This window comes from Physella acuta, unplaced genomic scaffold (genome assembly GCF_028476545.2).
Source record: "Physella acuta isolate Inbredline_101_S28 unplaced genomic scaffold, ASM2847654v3 ptg001560l, whole genome shotgun sequence".
Lineage (NCBI taxonomy): Eukaryota > Metazoa > Mollusca > Gastropoda > Physidae > Physella > Physella acuta.
The window spans coordinates 100,001-124,152 of record NW_026733074.1 but is presented as its reverse complement, the minus strand read 5'-3'; the positions used below and the strand labels follow the sequence as shown (position 1 = coordinate 124,152).

The window sequence follows — 24,152 nt, the reverse complement described above, 5'->3', positions numbered from 1 at the left end:
GATAGCTGAAGATAACTAGCTTCTTTTAAGAACATGTAATGAATGAATCAAGGAGATGAAATTTGAAAAACATCGTCCATGACATCATCATCTTTTCCCATTTATGCCAAAGAGACATGGAGTAGATGAAGTAGAGTTCATGCGTTTCAATGAGCTCGGCATACAAGAGGATAATGTGGCCAGCACTATGCCCAGCCGCTTTTTTATCCCCTATCGTGAGAGATACCCATCAGAGCTGGGTGAACTCAAGGACGCTTTGCTGATTTGAACCCGGATTCGAACTCGAGACTTTCGGGTTAGCCATCTAGCTCCGCCCCATCGTACATGAAATATATACTATGAAACATAAACTACAAGGTATCATCAGCTAGGAGATCTGGTATGCCCTAATATAACAGCGTAGTACCCCTGCCTAAGATAGTGATCTGTGTTAGGTAGTGGTTCGTCGTGCGAGTAATGCTCTAACAAGTCTTCAATGGATGGTAAATAGTTGGATTGATCTAACGAAAACCGACCAGCTTGTTCGTGAACTTTGAACTCTTTCACTTGGAAAATGGGCGTCAGAAAAGCCAAGACCACGTGACCGGGTTTTGTGGCCCGGATCATGTAGGTGCCGTATTCTCGCGTGGATTGCAGCATCCGAGTTAGGTGATCAGGGTCCGGATGTGACTCTTGTACAGTTGCCATGGTTTCAAGGGTCATAGGCCAGTTGACGTAAGGGGAGTTGGTTTTGGGGAGGTAAGTGCGACGTGGGACGGTTGGAGGTTTATCGGATGGTTGAGTAGGTTTTGTAGGTTTATCTAGTGACGTGTCATCAGGAAGTGAGAGGTTGCTACTGTTCGAATCCCGTGGGGCGTAGGGTGAGATGACATTTGGAGCGTAGGGTGAAATGACATTGGGGTTAACAACATCAGGGAGAACTACAGATGTCGCGATATATCTGGTCGTGGTGGACAGTTCTTGCAACGTTTTGTCCAGATTGCCAACGGATGACCCAGTTCTTGGTGGTATTTTTGGAGCGATCGAGTCAGGCATTACAACACTTGTAGCGATTTGCCGTGTTGTTGTGGATAAATTCTGCATCATACCAGCAATACCGTTTTTACTTGGAGGTCTAGGGGGAATTTTAGAAAACTCTTTGGTTTTAGTTTTTACGTGGTTGTCATCCAAATCTGAATCTGATTCGTCGCTTTTGTTTGTTGCATCTTCTCCTTCGTCGGGGAATACAAGTGTTTCTATAAGTGTGTAAGCCTGTTCCACGTCCCCAAGATGTTGTGACATCTCTAATTCGTCTGGTTCTGGGATGTTGTGTGTAACGTGTAGCTGAGATTTGATGGCCCGCATCCATTCTTTCCTTTCCTGCTCACTGATACAAGAGAGCGTGTATGTTTTAAGCCCCGGATGTGACCCTGCAGGGGCGATAACAAAACACCAATCGTGGGACTTAGAAACAACTCTCTTGACGCGGTTATAGCCCTTTAAGCTAAAACTCTTCGACACGACTTTAGACGTCTCGTCTTGGTAAATGTAAACAGATTCCTTTAGAAGGACAACGAATTTGGTTCGCCATTTACCAATGTTCATCTTTTTGGGTTTTTTCCTGAGAAATCCGTACTTGATTGGCGCCTTTAATCTGAGGAGATCTTGTGCAGACAAAGAACAGCCGCTGATTTGGAACGATAGAGATTTTTTTACTTCTGCCATCGAGACGTTCTTCCAAAAACAGGTGCCTGAAAGTTACACAAAGTAGAACAACTTTATACAGCAGACATATTTTTAAAAGAATAAGAAACCTAAATCAAAGCATAGTTTAAACATTTTTTCTAAACATCAGTAAAATAATTGTCATGCACAAAATGTTCGATCTCTAATTGAGAGGTAGCTAAGATATACTCCAAACTAGTATATATATATATATATATATATATATATATATATATATATATATATATATATATATATATATATATATATAGTAAATTTTAATAAACGTAGTCTGCCAATCGAAATAGCAATATTATTTCGTGTAGTGGATGTTTTAGCGTTCATTTAAATGTGAAATAAGTTTCTGTGAGGTCGTGATAATAGCTCTCTACCAGAGTCGTACGGTGAATGAATCCTTTTAATGTATGGCCATATGTTCGAGTTACCAAACCCAGGCACACATGAAGAATTTCAAGACAAAATCAATGCAGTAATTTCATAGCCCAACCCCCCACCCCCATGCCCAACCCCCTCACCCACTAAACGATTTAAAACCGATGTATCTGGCACTAATCAAAAATAATGTTCGACTTCCTCATTCCTGAAGGAATAAATTTATTTATATGGTTAGGTCGATTTTTAATTCTATTTCTCCAATAAATACTCATGTATACAACAACTTATGTAAACTATATATATACGAGCCGGCCCGCGGCATAACATACGCCGCTATTTAGTTGTTTCTAATTTTCAATAATTCATAATTTGTGAATTCGACAGTACCAACGCTGACACTGAAAATATTTCTTTAAAACACTATAAGTAGCTCGTTAAGGACCATAACCCCCCCCCCCCCCTTCCTTCCCTTTCCCCCCCTCCCCCCCCCCTACGTTTAAAATCGTTGGCTCTGCTTGTAAACATTTAGAGTGAACACAGCTCACTAAAACCATGTAGGGGTGGGGAGGTAGGGAGAGCGTTTGCAGCTTGTTTTCTAACGGCTCGAAGAAGAGAATTATATATATAGATAGATATATATATATATATATATATATATATATATATATATATATATATATATATATATATATATATAGATAGATAGATAGATAGATAGATATAGATATAGATATAGATATAGATATAGATATAGATATAGATATAGATATAGATATAGATATAGATATAGATATAGATATAGATATAGATATAGATATAGATATAGATATAGATATAGATATAGATATAGATATAGATATAGATATAGATATAGATATAGATATAGATATAGATATAGATATAGATATAGATATAGATATATATAGATATAGATATATATATATATATATATATATATATATATATATATATATATATAAAGAGAGAGACGTAGCCTATAGATGAATAAATGTATATAATTGTATTGTATGTGTTTGAGAGAATGCTTTTATCTTTATTTTAAAACATTCTAAATGCACACTAAGCTAAAAATATAATTTATTTACTCAATGAAGTGTACAGTTTTGATTTTAAATATAGTTAAAATAAAAGCTGACGAGCAATAATACCAACAGAATCAACTGTCTATAAGTATATTATTCAAAGTTGTAAGTTACAGAATTATCTCATTACACATGTAACATACCTGTTCAAATTATCACTGTAGTAGAAAAACACACGTGACTTACATAAGCATACAGCGGTGCTAAGCCGTCTACACTGCTATAGCACATAACATACCAGACCAGCACATCGTATATGTTTTGTATTGTCAAGGCATAGACAAAGTCAATACAAGTCTTTACAGAGACTATAGGTTTATTGCATTGCTCTTTATAGACCAAAGTGGTGATCATTCAAACCCTCAATCTACTTCCTGGTTCCTAATCAATTCCACATATATATATATATATATATATATATATATATATATATATATATATATATATATATATATATATATATATATAAACTGAGTTGTCATATCCTGCTGAATTTCAAACCAACCGATCCCTGTGAATATACCCACAAGTTATTTTGGTCTTTTACAAAATAGTAGCGACAGTTGTATACTAGATTTCATTGGACGTGGGCATTCATATGTTACATATAACATCAAGATACGTGTATGTTACAACACACACATACACATACAAACCTAAACAGCATACAAAATAAGTACATTTAATTAGAGATTTCGAAAATTTACGGCTTAATAGGTTCTTGGACCAGCAAGGAAATTTGATGAAGAGAGAACTCACACCGTTTTATTTTGACGACATAGCTTGTCTTGGGTAGTTCCTGGTTAAGATAGAACATTTTTTTGTTCCTGTCGTCTATGTTGCAGAGGTTCGAGTTCCAGCTAGAAAATGGAGATTCGGTTCTAGAAGTTCGTGAACTATTTAGTGTTGCCGTTTCTCTTTCTCTGTTTGAAGTGAGCTGCGTTGACAAAGGGCATCAAGTATCACACGCCATGTTGGTGACAGCTATACATCTTCGATACATTTGAAATGTGTCCATTACAGAGCTGATCAATTGATCTTTTTTGGCGTTTTTATTTTTTTAAACTTTAAAAAAAAAATTACGATTTATTGTTTTGAAAAAAAAATATTTATCGCATCAAATACTATATTTTTGACTTTTGTATTGGGTTTTTCCAAACTTTACCCATAGGGGTCATCGATAAATGTTAGTTTTAACATCCCTCCTCTCAATCGTCACACACAAGCCGACCACCTAGATCTACCCCTACTTTTAAAATAACGCAACGTATCAGCCTACTTCTTCCTTTTCAAAATTGCAGGTTTTAATTTTTTTAAACATCGATTTCTGTCTAAAATAGTTTCTTACCCACCATAAGCTATATTAGTTACTTTGTTTACATTTAAATTGATCTTTTATTTATTCAAATTTAATGGACGTTACATTTAACATTTGTTTAAGTAGCCCTAACTGCGTCTTTTAAAATAAAAGAACTTAACAATTGTTGAACAATAAAACTACTTGTATCAATGAAGCTTGAAACCAGCTCAATAAAAGGTAATTAACAAAACAAAAATGGTGGTATAGCAGTAATAAGTTTTTCTAATTATTTGTTTCATTAGTGGTAAACAAAAGAGAAAGAGGGAGAGCTAAATTTAATTTTAAAATAAATGATATTAGGTCTTTAAAAGAAGGCTATGGTCCGCAAATGTCTGTATTGTTGAGTAACGGCATGTACTGGCAAATAGCGGGAACTAAGGGGACATCATTCTAAAATATATCGTATCTATTTACGATCTCAACGTTCCTGATTTCAGATTTAGGTTGTAGATCTACAACATTTGGGTTAAAGTAAAATAACTTATTTTTCTCAATATTCGAAACAGAAAATAGACCTTTATCACTACCCCTTGTTGCCTTACTTTGAAATTCAAAGCTATATTCAGTTCTAGCTTAATATGTCACTGAGTGAAGTGACTTTCTTTGTTACTTTCGTAATTTACTAAATTTACGGGTCGTAGTGATTGTGATTGTGGCTGTTTCAGACCTCAGACTTAAATTAAAGACTTAAAGATTTTAGTTGACTAAGTTGTGAGTAGGTAGCCCTACTAGTTGAGAGTTGAGTGTACTTACTTAATAAACTAAGTGTAGATCTAGTTGATCTACTTTTAGCAGTAGCTAGCAAGTAGAAACAGTTATAGTAGCAAGAGTTGGTAATCTATCGTTTTGGGTACGTAAAATCGCCCGCGGCTATTAATGTACGAAAACGTTACCTCATTGTCAAGGCTGTAATAGAAGTATATTGTCATATGTTTGTGTCAAATATTATAGATAAATGAATAATAAACCTAAATCAATGGCTAAATATATCGATATAGGCCAGAAATTAACTTTAAACAGCAGTGTCTGAGAGCAAGATTTGCTATATAAACAGCAGCCATTTGTAAAATAGAGTGGCTTCCCCCTGAATCTGGCGCTAAAAGCTTATGAAAATAAAACTTAGACAAGATGGCTGCTGTAGTAAATGAGCATGGTTGCATCTGTTGGAAACATCGCTAGTCTTCATTAATTACGGAAAAGTTTTAATTCAATTGTTTAAAAACAGGTACATAAATGAATCAAGGAAACATTTTTGAATTTTTCAAAACATAAATCCTCCTCAAAATGTGAAATAATTATTAAAATTTAAGGAGTCACCTGTTTTTCACATTACAAATCGCGGGCGATTTTACGTACCCAAAACGATAGATTACCCAAGAGTTTACCCTAGGCCTAATCCTAGGTACTAAATTTTATCATCTAGATCTAGATCTAGATCTAGTGAGATCTAGTGAATGATCGAGGTGTAGGTAGGGTAGGTGAGGTGAAATTCATGACTAATCATGACAACTTGCACTTGGCTTAAATATCGCCTGGTGTACCAAGAGTAAAGTCAAGACAATAGACTAGACTAGAAGTAGAAACAAATTGAATTAGCTAGGCCAATGCCGCTGCCGAGAAAATCGGACAAATCGGCTTTTCCCTACCCCCTGCATGTTTAACTCTGTTTTTTGCATGCTTTTATTTTGTTTATATTAACATGTTATACATCATTCTGTTCGTAATTGAACAACCTTTTTAACTGTATAAGTTTGATTTCTTTATTATTTCAGACGTTGAAGAAATCGCCGATTTAATCGCATTTTTTACCCCCCGCGGCGACGTGCCGATTAGGGGGGAGGCTTTTTCACCTTTTTAAAAGAGGGGTGTTACTTAGAGTCTATAGACTCTTTGAGTTTTCGTACTACAACAGTGAAACTTGGTAGAAAAATAGATTAAATGTTCACGTATAACGCTCAAGGTTCTTGGGAAAAATATGTTAAATACTTTTGGAGATATCGAACGGCAAAGTTGAACTAAGTTATTTGGGCTATTAATGAACCGATTTTTAATTTGAACCTTGAGCTGTATTCCTCTCGACGTTTATTAATATGTATGATATGTCATATTAGGCCCTATAATAAGGACGTCTATAGACTTTGAAGTGGACCGAAAATCAAAACATGACGCGCCGACCGTTGTCCGACTGAACCGCTCGGCTGTGCTTCGAATCGCTGTGTTTTAAATATGACGCGCTACAATTTTTTTTTATAGACGTATCGAGTTTACGTACTACAACAATCAAATTTGGCAGACGAACAGATTAAATGTAGACGTACAACGCTCAAGGTTCGTGGTCAAAATAAGTTAAATACTTCGGGAGATATCGGACCGCAAAGTTGAACTAAGTTTCCTGGTCTATTATTTGACCTATTTTACATTTGAACCTTGAGCTGTATTCCTGAAATCCCACCGATTATTTTAATGTATGACATGTATTATAACACCTCATAATAAAGCCGTCCATACATTTTAAGACGGAACGAAAATAAAAATTAACGCGTTGGCCGCCGTCCGACTGAATCGAGATCTACACATCGTGTAGCACAGCCGAGTGTGTGGTCACGTGACGCTAGGCGGTTGATCCGATTGGATGAGACTATAAACAATTTCTAAAGATAGATACGTGTGTTCCCGTATTTGACTCGTCGGGTATTGCTATTTTATATTTAAGTAGACAGGCATGTTTCATAACTTTGTTTTAAACCATTGAAACGGCAAAAAAAAAAGTCGTAATAGTATTTACTATTCGTCAAAATTAATCTTCTTTAGAAATTAATCAGGATAGCTGCGACCCGACCAAACAATGCTGACGTGATTCGCGTGCCGTAACGTTTCATTATTGTGTACATTACTTTTTCGTAAAAATGGCTTTAAAAAATAAATTAAATTTTACCCCGGGCTCTTTTTTTTCGGTTGACTAAAAAAATTTAAAACCCTTAACAACGTGGAGGTTACTAGCTTGCCAAATCGACCAAAATGGGATGGGGTGGGTATGGGGAGTCACTGACCATCCTACACGGTATGTAACACCGTACGTAACATCCATAGCCTCACCCCGCCCCCACTACTCCGTGATGCGACAAGCCGAGTGACGGCGCCTTTGATGTTGTATAACACCCGAGCGGCTCGCGGTGGTTTCATACCCCACCTTCCTCCCCCTTCACTTTGTGGAGTTGATGTTACTAACCCTCGGGCATAGATCAGGAAATCTTCCTCTAAAATTACATAATATTCGTCTGACACGTTCATCGGGTTGGCCGACTAGCCTATCTAGCCTCGTGTTTACGTAATACGGCAATAAAATTCGTTGGTCAGAAAACCTGGTTAACCACGTCTGATTGAACTAAATCTAGGCAAATGGTGATAAACGCCTCCGGAAACTTAAAAAATGCCTAGCATCTACTACACACAGTCAAGCACTCAAACACGTGCTTTTTTCCCCAATGTAATAGGCCTATGGTAGGCCTACAAAATACACAAGCTTACTACTAGCATAAACATTGAGCATATATAAATCTATGTTATAGACCTATAACTTACACTACCTTGTACAAGCTAAAAAAAAACAATTTTCTTCCAATGTTTATGTTATTAAAATTGTAATAATGAGCAATTTTTTTGTGTTTAAAAATATTACAAAATTGTCATAAAGCACACTGATTCTGATAAGACACATTTGTAACTAGGCTAATTCTATAGAAGAAAGTTGTATCAATGGTATGACATTTAAAGTAACAAGAAATATAAATATAATAAGATATGCCTATATTTTTGGAATAGAGTAGGCCTGTACGATTGCACATAGATTACATAACATATTTTAAGAAGTTACATCATCACAAATATACTATTGTTATAGCATCCTTCTCTTTGTATTAAAACTGTATTAGTTATCTTTTCTTTAAGTAGGCTATTCACTTAAGTTAACTGACAATGAGCAAAGAGATTTTAAAATAAATACATGGTAAATTATGAGCAAAAGGTGCGAATTACATAACCTGACCTTTATAGTTTTGTAATAATGTTCGACCAATTTAAATATCACCATTAGCTTCAGCATATACAAATGTCATATTATGGTTTAAAACACTGTTTAATTTAAAGAATGACTTCTTATCACACGGATTATCAGATGTTGTAAAAAAAAAAGAATGGGGGGTATTACATAATCCATGATATAAGTCTGTTATGTAATCAAAAGACACTTTTTAAAATAGCATCATTGGATTCGGCATACAAAAATCTACAAAATATCATAAAATGACATCAATTGGTGAAGTCTGCTTGCTTTTATACCACTTTTAGTGAAAAACTCTTAAAAATTTGGTCCATACCCTCCCAGTATTTTTCCTCTTTCAGGGTCTACCCCGGTTGTCTGAAAAAACTGCTGTTTTTTAATGACAAAAAAATTCATAACTTTTTTGTTTATGGTCAGATTTTGAAAATTCAAACTGATCTGTAATCAGATTGACAGCCCCTATCCAAATATGTAACTATTTTATTGTTTTACTGAAATTAAATTTTTGCATTGGCCTAGCTAATTGAATACTGAATAGGATTTCAAGAATAATTAAGTAGATATTATTAAGTACAGTGACTGTCAAACTGACTGTCACTGTCATATATAAATGTTAAACCCTATTATTCTGAATGATAACTAGACTTTCAACTTTAGACAAGAGTCTAGATCTATAAGAATTGAAGAATAAAATGTAGGCTAACTCATATTGGGGAAAGTAAGGGCGACTGGGCATAGTGCTGACCACACTATCCCTTCACAGAAACAATTGAACTCAACTTCACTTGCCTCATAATATATCACTTATTTGAAATCTTAAAAATTTTCTAAGAATAAATAAAAATTTGTAAGGCAATTTTTTATTTGAAAATAATGAACATATTTTTTAGTTTACTACTGAATTAGAAGTTCATTTTAAAAATATATTCATTAGGCTGATTGTTTTATCTTTTTCTAGCTGTGTGTATAGTGTACTTGAAAGCTGAGGAGAATGGATGACAACAATGTAAGTATTGTAAGCCTAATTGAAGTGCAGCCTACAGATTACCTCTCCCAGTGTGAGGTGTTTGACAGCACAGGTCCAGGTATTATAACAGCTGAGTGGAATCTTTCATCAGAGTCAACACATCTTGATGACAACTTGCGTCAAATCAAGTCAGAGGTAGAAACTGATGCGATTGAATACAAACATTTACATGTTGTTGACTCCCCAAGTACTGATGACGGTTTAGTTCCTTTTTTTGTCCAAGACGTGGATGAAACTATGAGGCATCACTTGAACTCTACACAATCCATCTTCTACTGCGATGTTTGTAATCAAATTTTCTATTCAGACTCTCAGTTGAGAAGCCATCTTGATTCTCATCTTGAAATTAAATTTTACAACTGTGTTAACAGCGACCAGGATTTTCAATCACCTGATGATTTGGTCCCCAATGTTCTTGCACATAATATTAAAAAAAGGGCTAATAGTCAAAATTCACAGGAAACCCATAAAAAAAAGTATAGAACTAAATCAGTGTTGAAATCAAATGAAAGGAGTGTTGTGTCTTCATCAAAGCGTGTATGTAAAAGGTACAAGTGCCTTGACTGTAATAAGCAGTTTAAAAACGCAGGAGGCTTGAACCTTCATGTGCTCATTCATATTAAAAAAAGTGCCAAAAACTCTAACAAGAAGTTCTACTACACCCTGCGCAGACAAGGTTCTAAAACTGGTTTTAAATCCACCCACCCCAACAAGATACACACAAGAAAAGTTCCCCATAAGCGGGAGATTTGTATAAAGAAAACACAGCAACACAGTAAAGACAAAACAAAACGGCAACTATCTCATAAAAAAGTGAAAGCATCTGCTATTACAATCAATGAAACAAAATCAAACTCTCCAAAGATTCTGAAAGATTCTGAAAAATGTCAACCATTACATAAAGAAAAGAAACAATCCACACAAGCTATTACTAGACCGGGGCCGAAACTTAAAAACAATTTGAAAGAGAACAAACCACTGTGTCTAAGACCAGACCTTATATGTCCAATCTGTAATAAAAAATTTACGTCAAATAGCAAGTTTAAGATCCATCAGGTAGTGCATTCAGAAGAGAGACCTTTTGCTTGTTCGGTCTGTGATAAGAAGTTTAAATACAAGAACAGTTTAGAGTATCATGAGCGTATACATTCTGATCAGCTTTTCCCTTGCAGCACGTGCGGTAAAAGATTCACAAGAGAGTCTGGGTTAAAACGACATCAGATTGTGCATGTGGACTTTAGGCACTACGCCTGTGATATTTGTAACAAGAAGCTTCAAAGTCTGGATGGCTTAAGAAAACATGTGCAGATCCATCTGAAGCTGACTCCGGAAGAGGGTGGCCTGCCTAGTAAAAACACAACCAAAGTAAAGCCAGAAAACTTGACCTGTAGAATCTGTCATAAAATGCAGAACTCTTTAAAAAGTCTGAGAAATCACGAGTCGCTCCATACAAAAGAAAAGCTCCTGATTTGCAACTACTGCGGTAAAAGATTTTTTTACCCGATCCATTTACACCGGCATCTGCAAATGCATTCGGATGTCAGACAATTCTCGTGTATGGAGTGTGGCAGGTGCTACAAGCAGATGACAAGCCTGGCATCTCACATGAAAATTCACGGAAACATTAAGCTGATCAGCTGTGATAAGTGTGATAGGAAATTCAGCCAGCCTTCACACTTAAAGAGACATCTGCTAGTGCATTCAGAGACCAAGCAGTTCATTTGCATTGTGTGTGATCAGCAGTTTAAATTTCCAAACAGTTTGAAGGATCATCTGCTTCGAGTGCATGCTATTTCCACTTGATTGTTGTTGTTAGATCATTTTAGTAGTTCAGGGATAGTGCATGGTGAAACATACTTATTTATTTGTTCTTTATAAACAAGTGGAAACTAAATTAAAAGTCCTGTTATTTGAATAGCCCACATTTTGAAGTGAGAGACATCATGGACAAATGGTGGAGTTGTCGACCTTAAAGTTTTGAGTTTGGATCCCTGGCGTGAGTCCATAGGATGTTCCTCAGTCTTGTTAGAAATAATGCTGACCACATTACTCCTTTATTTGCTGAGGTCATTGAAACTGGTGAACTCTACTCCACCTGTCCCATGGCGCGAAAGGGTAAATTACAATTTAAATATGAATTTTCCTTTTGTTGTTTTAATGTTTGAAGAAGACATTTTAACCTGTTAACAATTTTTATTGGTGTAAGCATGCATCATTTTTTTTAAATTCAAAACTTTAGTTTATTCTTATTATAAGATTGGTTTTTACTAAGATAAAGCTAAAAACACACACATATATGTATCTTGTGTAATTTTTGACTCTCTCAAAATGGACTGGACACAGCTAATGAAAACAGTACTACACAATAATTAAATTAAGCATTCAATATTATGGAAGTTATTTTGTGTAAATAATTTATACACGATGTTAATAGATTTAAAAAAAGTAACATTTCTATTTTATTCTCTAATGAAGTGCATTTTTTTTTATTTTTAAATTAAACCATGTACTACCATAGTCGTAAAAGTGCCCTTTAAAACTTTTAACTCTTGTTTATTAAACGTTTCACAACAAAAAAACAAACATGATTTTCTTAATTTTTTAACATAAGCCACACTAAAGTACATACATTGTCTGTTAATATTTTAATTTATTGTGTATATTGTCAGAATTTTCTGAGAGCTGTTAAGAAGTAAACTTGGTTTAAAGCTTCTGGTCAAGTTAAACTTCCATTGAGGCCTTTCCTCTTGACAGTAACACATTAATTGCATCTATAAATTGAGTATAAAAATAATTAAAGATTACGTCCCTTGCCGAAAAAATGCCTGACCTCTTAGAGTGATGTCCCATCATGACCATTTCTCTAACAAATTTGGCAGTGATTTAAAAAAAAAATTGTTTAAGAAAAATATACTTAGTCACATTTCTTAGGCTCTCACATCCTATTATACCAAACTGGAACACACAGTCACTAAATCCCCCTCTCCCTTGTTCTGTGATGTCATTTACACATTCACTTCCAAAATCCTAAGGGGTCAAATGGTGGAGCGTTGGGTTGCTAGCCCAAAGGTGTCAAGTTCGGATCTCGGTTCGGGCCTGTAATTGTAGGACATCCCAGCTCTGATAGTTACCTGATGCCTTGGGGAAAGTGAAGTCACTTCGTATGCTGAAGTCAAGAAACATAAGACTTAATTTATATAGGCCTACCATGTGGATTGAGAGGTCTGAAAGGGGAACTTTACTTTCCAAAATTCTCCTCCCTTTTATAATTTTTTCTGGGCCTTTGTTTTGTTTCATTCCTATTGTTACTCCTCTTTTTCAAAATTCTCCTCCCTTTTATAATTTTTTCTGGGCTTTTGTTTTGTTTCATTCCTATTGTTACTCCCCTTTTCCAAAATTGTCCTGCCTTTTATAATTTTTTCTGGGCCTTTGTTTTGTTTCATTCCTATTGTTACTCCCCTTTTCCAAAATTCTCCTCCCTTTTATAATTTTTTTTGGGCCTTTGTTTGTTTCATTCCTATTATTACTCCCCTTTTCCAAAAATGCTTGTGACAATCACAATCTCTGTTCGCAACTCAGAGTTTGTCTTGTAATAATAGTTGTAAGTCATGTCCATGTTACTAATGCACTGTCTTTTAGATAAATAGCTCGCTTATGAAACTTGAAGTAAAATACAGTCGACATTTCTAGAATCCCAAGGTAATATTGGCAAAGTTAATTTTTAAAAACATATCTATCTAAATAGATATATAACATAAAACATGTAGATAAAAATTATTTTAAAAGAAGAAAAAAAACTAACTTTGAGGTTGGAAAGGCATCCTTTTATTGTCTAAACAAAAGATTGAAGTAAAAAATATTGTTCACTTTTCTACAATTCAAGGTATTTTAAAAATTATCTATTTAAATTGAAAAATAACATTATTTTAAAATTTAAACAAGAAAACACCGCACCTTTGAGGTTGGAAAGGCAGCAGTAAATAATAATCATATATAAAAGCGCAAAAAGAATATCATATTACATTATAAAAACATTTAGTGGACGGATTAGACAGTAGAAGTAGGCAGAAAGTTTTTACTGGTAGGTGGTCGGTTAAAAAAGTTTAAATATGTATATAATTGTTGGTTTTATGACACTCAAAATTTACTTGGAAAGTCTATTCGCTTTTCATGATGACTCTAAATTACTTCCTCAACACTTTGAATATGCGTTAGTGTTAAAGAGCCTATGCGGTAGTGTCATCGAGGGGGGGGGGGCTCCTGAGAGCGCCCCTCTACGTCCCTGACACATGGGCGGTCACCGAAGTGTGTTCTACCTCATTTTATTCGGTGAGTGATTAATGTACACTCAAGGTTTTCATGCGGTAGTGTAGGTAAACCCGTGTCCCGATATTTATGATCCAAGCGCAGGCATTGTTTACCTTAAAATAACTCACTTTTAGAAAACAAGGTCACTCGTTTAAGAATATAGGATTGGTAACGCATGGATGAAACCCTTCTTATATATTTCGTCCGACTTTCTTCTATTCCCGCGGCAACGCGCGGGTACAGGTACCCTAGTACATTATAAAAAAATGCAGATAAAAAAGATAAACCTTATAAATCATCTTTGGGGTTATTCCCCGTTTAACATTTGTTATCGAATACATATCAACATGTTTACATTACATATAAGTAAATTAACAACAGTAATAAAAAAAATTGAAAATAATATTTAAAAATTATTCAGATCACATTTTATGGTGATTGTTATTCAAAAGAATAACAAGTTAACAATAACAATTGTTCCATTTAAAAAACAAAATAATGAAAAAACTTGTATTTAAAAAAAGCTAAAACTAAAAAGAAATGGGGAAAAAAAATTAAATATACATATTTTAGATATTTATTTGAATTATAGACACAATAACATTATTAGCTAAGCATTTTTCAAGGGAATAATAACATGTTTGCTAATTGATACAAATTTTAAAAAGAATACATTTGTAATTTTAAAAAATCTAATAATTAAAAAACTTTCAAACAAATTTTAAAATATTAATATTTTAAGGCCTTTAGTATCATAAAAACAATAGCATTTTAAGCTCAGCTTTAGTGGATTTAGAATATAATGGTGTATAAATTTAGAAAAAAAAATTTGAATTTGAAGTTGCGTATGTAGGTACGTACATGTAGCCTATATAATATGAATGTTGTTAAAATAAAGGGAAATAATAGCATTAACTTGAATTAAAACATTCCTAAACATAGTGTGTCCCTTGTTTAGAAAATTTTAAATTTTCAGTTAATTAATTTTCGCTGTTGTTGTAATGTTCGTAAGGTGTCCCTGTGTAAAAAATAAATTTATCTAGAGAGTAGCTGTCCACAGAGTAGTAAATAATGCGTTGTCCTGTTTTCTTTCAAGTTTAAATTGCAAGTAAAATACGTCCGCTTTTCCCGATCGCTCAAAATTTGATCAGACAAGGGCAATTTTGTTGTTTAGCAGTGCAGATGAAACCCTTCTTATATATTTCGTCTGACTTTCTTCTATTCCCGCGGCAACGCGCGGGTACAGGTACGCTAGTACATTATAAAAAAATGCAGATAAAAAAGATAAACCTTATAAATCATCTTTGGGGTTATTCCCCGTTTAACATTTGTTATCGAATATATATCAACATGTTTACATTACATATAAGTAAAGTAACACCATTAATAAAAAAATTGAAAATAATATTTTAAAATTATTCAGATCACATTTTATGGTGATTGTTATTCAAAAAAATAACAAGTTAACAATAACAATTCTTCCATTTAAAAAACAAAAAATTAAATAACTTGTATTTAAAAAAAGCTAAAACTAAAAAAATGGGTTAATTTTTTTTAAATATAAATATTTTTAGATATTTATTTGAATTATAGACACAATAACATTATTAGCTAAGCATTTTTCAAGGGAATAATAACATGTTTGCTAATTGATACACATTTTTAAAAGAATACATTTGTAATTTTTAAAAATCTAATAATTAAAAAACTTTCAAACAAATTTTAAAATATTATTATTTTAAGGCCTTTAGTATCATAAAAACAATAGCATTTTAAGCTCAGCTTTAGTGGATTTAGAATATAGTGGTGTATAAATTTTGAAAAAAAAAGTTGAATTTGAAGTCTCGTATGTAGCCTATATAATATGAATGTTGTTAAAATAAAGGGAAATGATAGCATTAACTTGAATTAAAACATTCCTAAACATAGTTGTGTCCCTTGTTTAGAAAATTTTCTATTTTCAGTAAATTTTCGCTGTTGTTGTAATGTTCGTAAGGTGTCCCTGTGTAAAAAATAAATGTATCTAGAGAGTAGCTGCCCACAGAGTAGTAACGAATGCAATGTCCTGTTTTCTTTCAAGTTTAAATTACAAGTAAAATACGTCCGCTTTTCCTGATTGCTCAAAATTTGATCAGACAAGGGCAATTTTGTTGTTTAGCAGTGCAGATGAAACCCTTCTTATATATTTCGTCTGACTTTCTTCTATTCCCACGGCAACGCGCGGGGACAGGTACGCTAGTACATTATAAAAAAATGCAGATAAAAAAGATAAACCTTATAAATCATCTTTGGGGTTATTCCCCGTTTAACATTTGTTATCGAATATCTATCAACATGTTTACATTACATATAAGTAAAGTAACAACATTAAAATAAAAAAGTGAAAATAATATTTTAAAATTATTCAGATCACATTTTATGGTGATTGTTATTCAAAAAAATAACAAGTTAACAATAACAATTCTTCCATTTAAAAAAAAAATAATGAAATAACTTGTATTAAAAAAAAAAAGCTAAAACTAAAAATAAATGGGGGGAAAAAATTTAAACATAAATATTTTTAGATATTTATTTGAATTATAGACTCAGTAACATTATTAGCTAAGCATTTTTCAAGGGAATAACAACATGTTTGCTAATTGATACAATTTTTTAAAAGAATACATTTGTAATTTTTAAAAATCTAATAATTAAAAAACTTTAAAACAAATTTAAAATATTAATATTTTAAGGCCTTTAGTATCATAAAACAATAGCATTTTAAGCTCAGCTTTAGTGGATTTATAATATAGTGGTGTATACATTTTGACAAAAAAAATTAAATTTGAAGTCTCGTATGTAGGTACGTACATGTAGCCTATATAATATGAATGTTGTTAAAATAAAGGGAAATAATAGCATTAACTTGAATTAAAACATTCCTACGTACATGTAACCTATATAATATGAATGTTGTTAAAATAAAGGGAAATAATAGCATTAACTTGAATTAAAACATTCCTAAACATAGTTGTGTCTCTTGTTTAGAAAATTTTAAATTTTCAGTACATTTTCACTGTTGTTGTAATGTTCGTAAGGTGTCCCTGTGTAAAAAATAAATTTATCTAGAGAGTAGCTGTCCACAGAGTAGTAAATAATGCGTTGTCCTGTTTTCTTTCAAGTTTAAATTGCAAGTAAAATATTAAGTCCGCTTTTCCTGATCGCTCAAAATTTGATCAGACAAGGGCAATTTTGTTGTTTAGTAGTGCAGATATATAAAGATCGAGGTCTTGGACTACAGATGCAAGTCGGTTTGCTACATTGGTATCTTTAGCTATAGTTACCAGTGTTTCTTCCAGACATTTTCTCCGGGGGGGGGGGCACTTGAAATTTTCGGGGGGGGGGGGGGGGCGGTAGTCTTTCTTGGGGGGGGGGGGGGGGCGGACACTGTTAAAAGTATTTATTTTCTATATAAATTATATAAATTTCGTTTCGTCCGGGGGGGGGGGGGGGGTGGGGGGCGGTAAAAAATTTCTCCGGGGGGGCACTTGAAATTTTCGGGGGGGGGCGGTAGACTTTCTTCGGGGGGGGGGGGGGGGGCGGACAGTGTTAAAAGTATTTATTTTCTATATAAATTATATAAATTTCGTTCGGGGGGGGGGGCGGTAAATTTTTTCCGGGATGCCTGGAGGAAACTCTGATAGTTACGCTATAGCCAGCTGGGAGGGGAAGCCTAATATGTGGTTCGGTGAGACGAACGAGTAAAATATGTATTATTAGATTTTGCTGTATTCTCTGTACATTTCAAGCATGTCTGTAAAAAGTTGGTCATGTTACATAGAGGCGGAGTGTTGCGTGCTGCTCCAAGTTTAGCTCGATACTCCTCCGTCAATGAGGGCTTGTAAGCATCTCCTGTTTTTCTCAAAAATGACTCCCCTGGGTAGAGTCCTCCTGTCTGACATACGTCTGATTCAGTGTGGATGCACTCATTCCCATTTCCTGAAGGCGAAAGTAGTTTCGTTTCACATTGTGCATTTTCTTCGCTCACGATACTGTTGCAGGCTCGTATTTGATTTTGAATGGCGCGAATCCATTCTCCTCTTTCTTGATCACTGACGCAGGCGAAAGTAATGACGCGGAGAGATTTAGAGGCGGGCAGGATGGAGAAGCACCACTCGTGGACTGTCGACTCCTCTCTCTGAACTCTATTGTAGCCCCGCAGCAAGATTGTATCGTTCGGTGCCTTGGACAGCTCGCTGTTGTAGATGTACAGGGAGTCGCTCAACAGGACGACGAACCTATGCTTCCACTTGCCGTTTTCTGTCTTCGGTTTTATTCGTAAGTTTCCGGTCTTGATCAAATTATTGGATAACTGAATAAAATCTTGAGCGGAGAAATTTTTCGACATACTTCTTGTGGATTTCAAACTTTCTTGCATTTTTTGAGATGGCCAGTTTATGGTCTGCAAAATAGAATACACGTGCATACGATATTTTTCAGAGATTTCTATTTCACGTGTATCGCATTTATAATTAAATCTAAATTAAAATTCAATAGCAAGACATTCAAGTCCGATAGGTTTTTCGTTAGCAGAAAATACTAATAAATGAGAATATAGGCCCTATGCTTAATTCTAATTGCTAATGCTTAAAATATTAATGGGATTTTAAAACCAATACATCCTTAAAACGTTTCACGTAGTTTTTATATATATATATATATATATATATATATATATATATATATATATATATATATATATATATATATATATATATATATATATATAATCATGTTTGTATGTGTTCTATTAGAATTGTACACTTACTTTTGTACACTGACGTGTGTCTGGTATTTTATCTACTATCTCCCAACTGGTACTGATTGAATCTTGTTTTACAATGTTCAGGTTCAATAACTCCTGTTTTGATAGTGTAATGCGAGTGATTGTTATTTGATAACCATCTTCGCTGAGCTGCCACTTCAGTGGACTAGAGAACTGATGCACGGCATCTTCGGATAGCTGTAGTCTGAAGTACTTGTCTTTTAATGCCTCTACACTTGTTTTAGCCGGCATTTTTCCACTGAGACTAAACACTATTGTGTCATTTCCTGGAAAGCGTATTCCTCCTTCAAATTTACAGTGACCATCCCACACAGTTTTAAGATTGAAACTGATAGTTTGAGGTGTTGTTGTTTCTAATCTGCTAGCTGTATGCAGTATGCGATACATGTGCAGTGTCTGGGCTCCAAATTTTTTTGACAACGGATCTGTTCAGAATTAAAACAATGCTACATTTGCCTCGTATCACCAGAAAAAAAAAAAAATTTGAATATATAAATATGTTGTTAACTTTACGAAGACTTTATGGTTTATAATCGACAATTTCCTATCCATAATACGTCAATTTAGCACAAGTTATCTTCTCCTTTCTCCCTCTCTCACTAATACTTATATATATATATATATATATATATATATATATATATATATATATATATATATATATATATATATATGCATATATATATATATATATATATATATATATATATATATATATATATATATATATATATATATATATATATATATATATATATATATACAAACTCGCATATGCATGTACACACTCACTGATACATACAAATATACATTCGTGTATATACATAAGAAATCAACACATGTATACATGGATTTTGTGGATAGAGCTAGAAAAAATGGATTCTACAAAACGTTCACCTCCCCTACTCCACGTCACTTACATATCCTTGATGATGACCTCAGAGTGCTGATTAATGACGACTTAAGACTGAATGGTTTGTCTAACTGAACCTGGAATCATGGTTGAAAAATAATTTAGAAAACATTTTTTAAATTATTCCATTCAGTGCGGCATTTTAAAAATAGATACGTGGTGTATGGGAAGAAAAGTTTGAAGTGTGATAAAGAATCTCACCAATGTATAGGTCGTAATTTATTAAATGAAGTATAAGAAGTGAAGACATTGATGTGGCACTAAAAAAACCCTAGTAATAATAAGAAGAATGAGTGGTGATTCAGTAGAAGGAGTGATTGCTAGCTTAAAGTCCCGAGTTCAAATCCTTGGGCAGATTAGGCCCGCTAGCTAAGGACAGTAACCCATCTAGGAAAGATAACTCGAAAATCAACTGCTGTCTTGGAGCTTTGGTGGGTTATCGCTGAATTTGGATTCAATGGGCCTTAACACATTATCACGTGATACGTCATCGCGTTGGAGGAAATCCCTTGCAATGTTAAAATTATGAACGAAGAATATGAAAAAAATAAAATGACAATCAGATAAAATATTAATACCCCTCTTCCATTTGACTCTTCATTTTGAGTTGAAGGCTGATTTGTGATGATCCACTTCGTTTCAACGGAATCTTTTGTCACCACGTCAAGATCAATCAACTCTTGTCTGGATAAAGTTATGGCACTGTTCTTCAGCTCAACACCCTGCCATTCCAACTGGCTGCTAAAGACGTAGAACGCCTTGTCTGAGACCCCCAAGGTGCAGCACATCCTGCTAGTCTGGCACTCGAGGCTGTCAGGTCTCGTCACGCTACCAGCAAGGCTGAAGACGACCGTGTCGTCACCAGGAAAACTAACACACCCTTCCAGTACACACCAATCATTTTTAACGCTATTAATAGGAAAACGAAGACTCTGTACCGTTTTCGTATCGAACCTTCTGTTAATGTTTAGTATACGATAGATGTATATCTTCTCGTCCTCAGTGGAAAAAGTGGACAGCAGATGTCTTTCTATATGAAAAATAAATATTTGAAATACAGAAGTTCTGTGTCTATAAAAGTAATATTTCAAACCTTACGGTTAATGTGGAAGATGAATTGAGCAGAGGCGTAGCGAGGGGAGGTGCGGGAGGGTACATATGTCCCCGGGGCACCGACCCTAGGGGGAGCCAAACTTTCCCTAAAGCGGGTTAGGTGATCACTAAAGCCGGGTGGACCCAGGGACGTTCTATGGACTCTAATCATAATCTATTTACTTTAGTTTAGCTTTGTGTTTTCGAAGTAATCAACGCTGCTTAATTACAAAAAACGTCGTTATTTTTAATTGAACACTTAAAACTTAAAACTACTTTGGTTTTTTTTTTTACATGGCAACGAGTATTAGTTAGGTCACGTGTCTTATGTGGGGATTAGCCATTGATTATTGATTATCGATTCAATAACAACCAAAGGCACACAATGATGACTCGACGTGGCCAGATGGTAGAGCGCATGACTGCTAACCCAAAGGTCTTAATGGTTCTGATGGGTACCTGTCTAACGTAAGGAAAAGTAATGTACAACTCACTATACTTTTACTCTCTGATGGGTACCTGTCTAAACTAATGGAAGAAATATAGAACTCTCTACACTATAACTCTCTGATGGGTACTGTCTAACCTAAGGGGAAGTAATATAGAACTCACTACACTATAACTCTCTGATGGGTACCTGTCTAAACTAATGGAAGAAATATAGAACTCACTACATTATCACTATCTGATGGGTACTGTCTAAACTAATGGAAGAAATATAGAACTCACTACACTATAACTCTCTGATAGGTACCTGTCTAAACTAATGGAAGAAATATAGAACTCACTACACTATAACTCTCTGATAGGTACCTGTCTAAACTAATGGAAGAAATATAGAACTCACTACACTATAACTCTCTGATAGGTACCTGTCTAAACTAATGGAAGAAATATAGAACTCACTACATTATCACTATCTGATGGGTACTGTCTAAACTAATGGAAGAAATATAGAACTCACTACACTATAACTCTCTGATAGGTACCTGTCTAAACTAATGGAAGAAATATAGAACTCACTACACTATAACTCTCTGATAGGTACCTGTCTAAACTAATGGAAGAAATATAGAACTCACTACACTATAACTCTCTGATAGGTACCTGTCTAAACTAATGGAAGAAATATAGAACTCTCTACACTATAACTCTCTGATGGGTACTGTCTAACCTAAGGGGAAGTAATATAGAACTCACTACACTATAACTCTCTGATGGGTACCTGTCTAAGGGAAGTAATATAGAACTCAATACACTTTAACTCTGATGGGTACCTGTCTAACGTAAGGGGAAGTAATAAAGAACTCACTAAACTATCACTCTCTGATGGGTACTGTCTATGCTAAGGGGAAGTAATATAGAATTCACTACACAATCACTAGCCCACTGATACAGATATACTCTACTTCATATGCCCTACACATTATTTATAAATGTATAACGCTTATGTCCTTATTAACATTTTTTTGCCCAATTCACACATTGAGCGAGACAAAAGCAAATCCTATTATTCTTTATTTTCTTGGTATATCAAAACATGAAACCAAACGTAACAGAGTTACATTTCTCACTAATTCTGTTAATGTATTGTTAATTTTTTAAATTGATTGCAATACAAACATCTTACCATGTGATCTTGCTAACGGTGCTGCTTCAGCCATCTCTGGAATATTGGTGCCTTCTATCTTTTTTTCGTCCGATTTAATCTTTTTTTTTAAACAATAAATGATGTATAGTTAATTTGCTGTATTTACACAAAAAATTAGATTTAAAGTGTCACAGCAGTTATCATTTGTTAAGGTAAAAAAGCATTTTATGTCTAGCATTTAAAGATCGATTTTAATGTGATTTTAGCGGAATAACAATGCATGGCATTTATACACTGAGATAAAGGTATTTGTTTAGTTACGTGTATATTTAATTAAAAGCTTTTTTTAAAAAAAAAAAACAACTTCTTATCAATAGAATATTTGTGTTCCATAAAGATAAATATACCATGACATGTGTCAACGACGGCATGAGACAACGATGTTGAAAATCAGGAAAAAAAAATTTCGGGGGGGGGGGGGGGGTGGCTTTGACCCCCCCCCCCCCCCGAAGAGATGCCTGGAAGAAACTCTGCTCTTAATGAGATAATAATATTAATTTCCCAAATCTCATATAATGTATACAAAAAAGAAATATGTTTTTACCATTTAAAAACTTTGTTTCATTAGCTAGGGCGAGGTTTATGTTGATGATATATTTGTTTTAAGTTGCTGTTTGTCTTCAGGGTTCAGTAAAAGGTACATTATACATTGATTATGTGATGTTATATTAGAAACGAACTAGTTCAGGCTATGATATGAAAATAAAGTAAAATCATTGCTTCGAGATAGATTTACACTGTTTATATCAAAGCAGAATGGCCCTATTAGCCATCTAACAAAGGTAAATGGCCCTATAAGCCCTCTAACAAAGCTTTGATGGCCCTATAAGCCATATAACAAAGCAGAATGGCCCTATAAGCCATATAACAAAGCTAAATGGCCCTATAAACCATCTAACAAAGCTAAATGGCCATATAAGCCATCTAACAAAGCTGAATGGCCCTATAAGCCATCTAACAAAGCAGAATTGCCCTATAAACCATCTAACAAAGCTAAATGGCCCTATAAACCATAGAACAAAGCAGAATGGCCCTATAAGCCATCTAACAAAGCTTTGATGGCCCTATAAGCCATCTAACAAAGGTGAATGGCCCTATAAGCCATCTAACAAAGCTTGATGGCCATATAAGCCATCTAACAAAGCTAAATGGCCCTATAAGCCATCTAACAAAGCTAAATGGCCCTATAAACCATCTAATAAAGCTGAATGGCCCTATAAGCCATCTAACAAAGCTTGATGGCCCTATAAGCCATCTAACAAAGCTGAATGGCACTATAAGCCATCTAACAAAGTTGAATGGCCCTATAAGCCATCTAACAAAATGAATGGCCCTATATGCCATATAACAAAGCTGAATGGCCCTAAAAGCCATCTAACAAAGTTGAATGGCCCTATAAGCCATCTAACAAAGCTGAATGGCCCTATAAGCCATCTAACAAAGCTTGATGGCCCTATAAGCCATCTAACAAAGCTGAATGGCACTATAAGCCATATAACAAAGCAGAATGGCACTATAAGCCATCTAACAAAGCTTTGATGGCCCTATAAGCCATCTAACAAAGCTTAATGGCCCTATAAGCCATCTAACAAAGCTGAATGGCCCTATAAGCCATCTAACAAAGTTGAATGGCCCTATAAGCCATCTAACAAAATGAATGGCCCTATATGCCATATAACAAAGCTGAATGGCCCTAAAAGCCATCTAACAAAG

At 34.5% G+C, this 24,152-nt stretch overlaps 3 protein-coding genes across 5 annotated transcripts in view; 1 reads left to right on the top strand and 2 right to left on the bottom strand.

Annotated features, from left to right (window-relative positions):
* Positions 1–214: 214 nt before the first annotated feature.
* On the bottom strand, positions 215–3,448 carry LOC131928891 (SH3 domain-binding protein 2-like). 2 transcript variants are annotated; one of them, XM_059285048.1, is made up of 2 exons: positions 3,390–3,448; positions 215–1,730 (listed from the first exon to the last, which is right to left on the bottom strand). In XM_059285048.1, exon 2 carries the CDS (start codon positions 1,702–1,704, stop codon positions 364–366), a length of 1,341 nt encoding a protein of 446 aa, XP_059141031.1. In that variant the 5' UTR covers positions 1,705–1,730; positions 3,390–3,448; the 3' UTR covers positions 215–363. The 2 variants fall into 2 exon arrangements, with proteins under 2 accessions (XP_059141031.1, XP_059141030.1); XM_059285047.1 differs by having other exon boundaries at positions 3,347–3,447.
* Positions 3,449–4,951: 1,503 nt separating this feature from the next.
* Positions 4,952–12,211, top strand: LOC131928890 (zinc finger protein 260). 2 transcript variants are annotated; one of them, XM_059285044.1, is made up of 2 exons: positions 4,952–5,006; positions 9,582–12,211. In XM_059285044.1, the coding sequence occupies exon 2, from the start codon at positions 9,615–9,617 to the stop codon at positions 11,451–11,453; it is 1,839 nt and encodes a 612-aa protein (XP_059141027.1). In that variant the 5' UTR covers positions 4,952–5,006; positions 9,582–9,614; the 3' UTR covers positions 11,454–12,211. The 2 variants fall into 2 exon arrangements, with proteins under 2 accessions (XP_059141027.1, XP_059141029.1); XM_059285046.1 differs by having other exon boundaries at positions 4,985–5,034.
* A 5,445-nt stretch (positions 12,212–17,656) lies between these two features.
* Positions 17,657–24,152, bottom strand: part of LOC131928887 (uncharacterized) — a 7,013-nt gene continuing 517 nt past the window's right edge. Inside the window, exons 2-6 of the mRNA XM_059285040.1 lie at positions 22,419–22,497; positions 20,275–20,726; positions 19,704–19,773; positions 18,766–19,208; positions 17,657–18,399 (exon numbers count right to left, since the gene is read on the bottom strand). Coding sequence (XP_059141023.1) covers positions 17,671–18,399; positions 18,766–19,208; positions 19,704–19,773; positions 20,275–20,726; positions 22,419–22,497 — 1,773 coding nt within the window. The 3' untranslated portion in view covers positions 17,657–17,670. The remainder of the gene's footprint in view (positions 18,400–18,765; positions 19,209–19,703; positions 19,774–20,274; positions 20,727–22,418; positions 22,498–24,152) is intronic.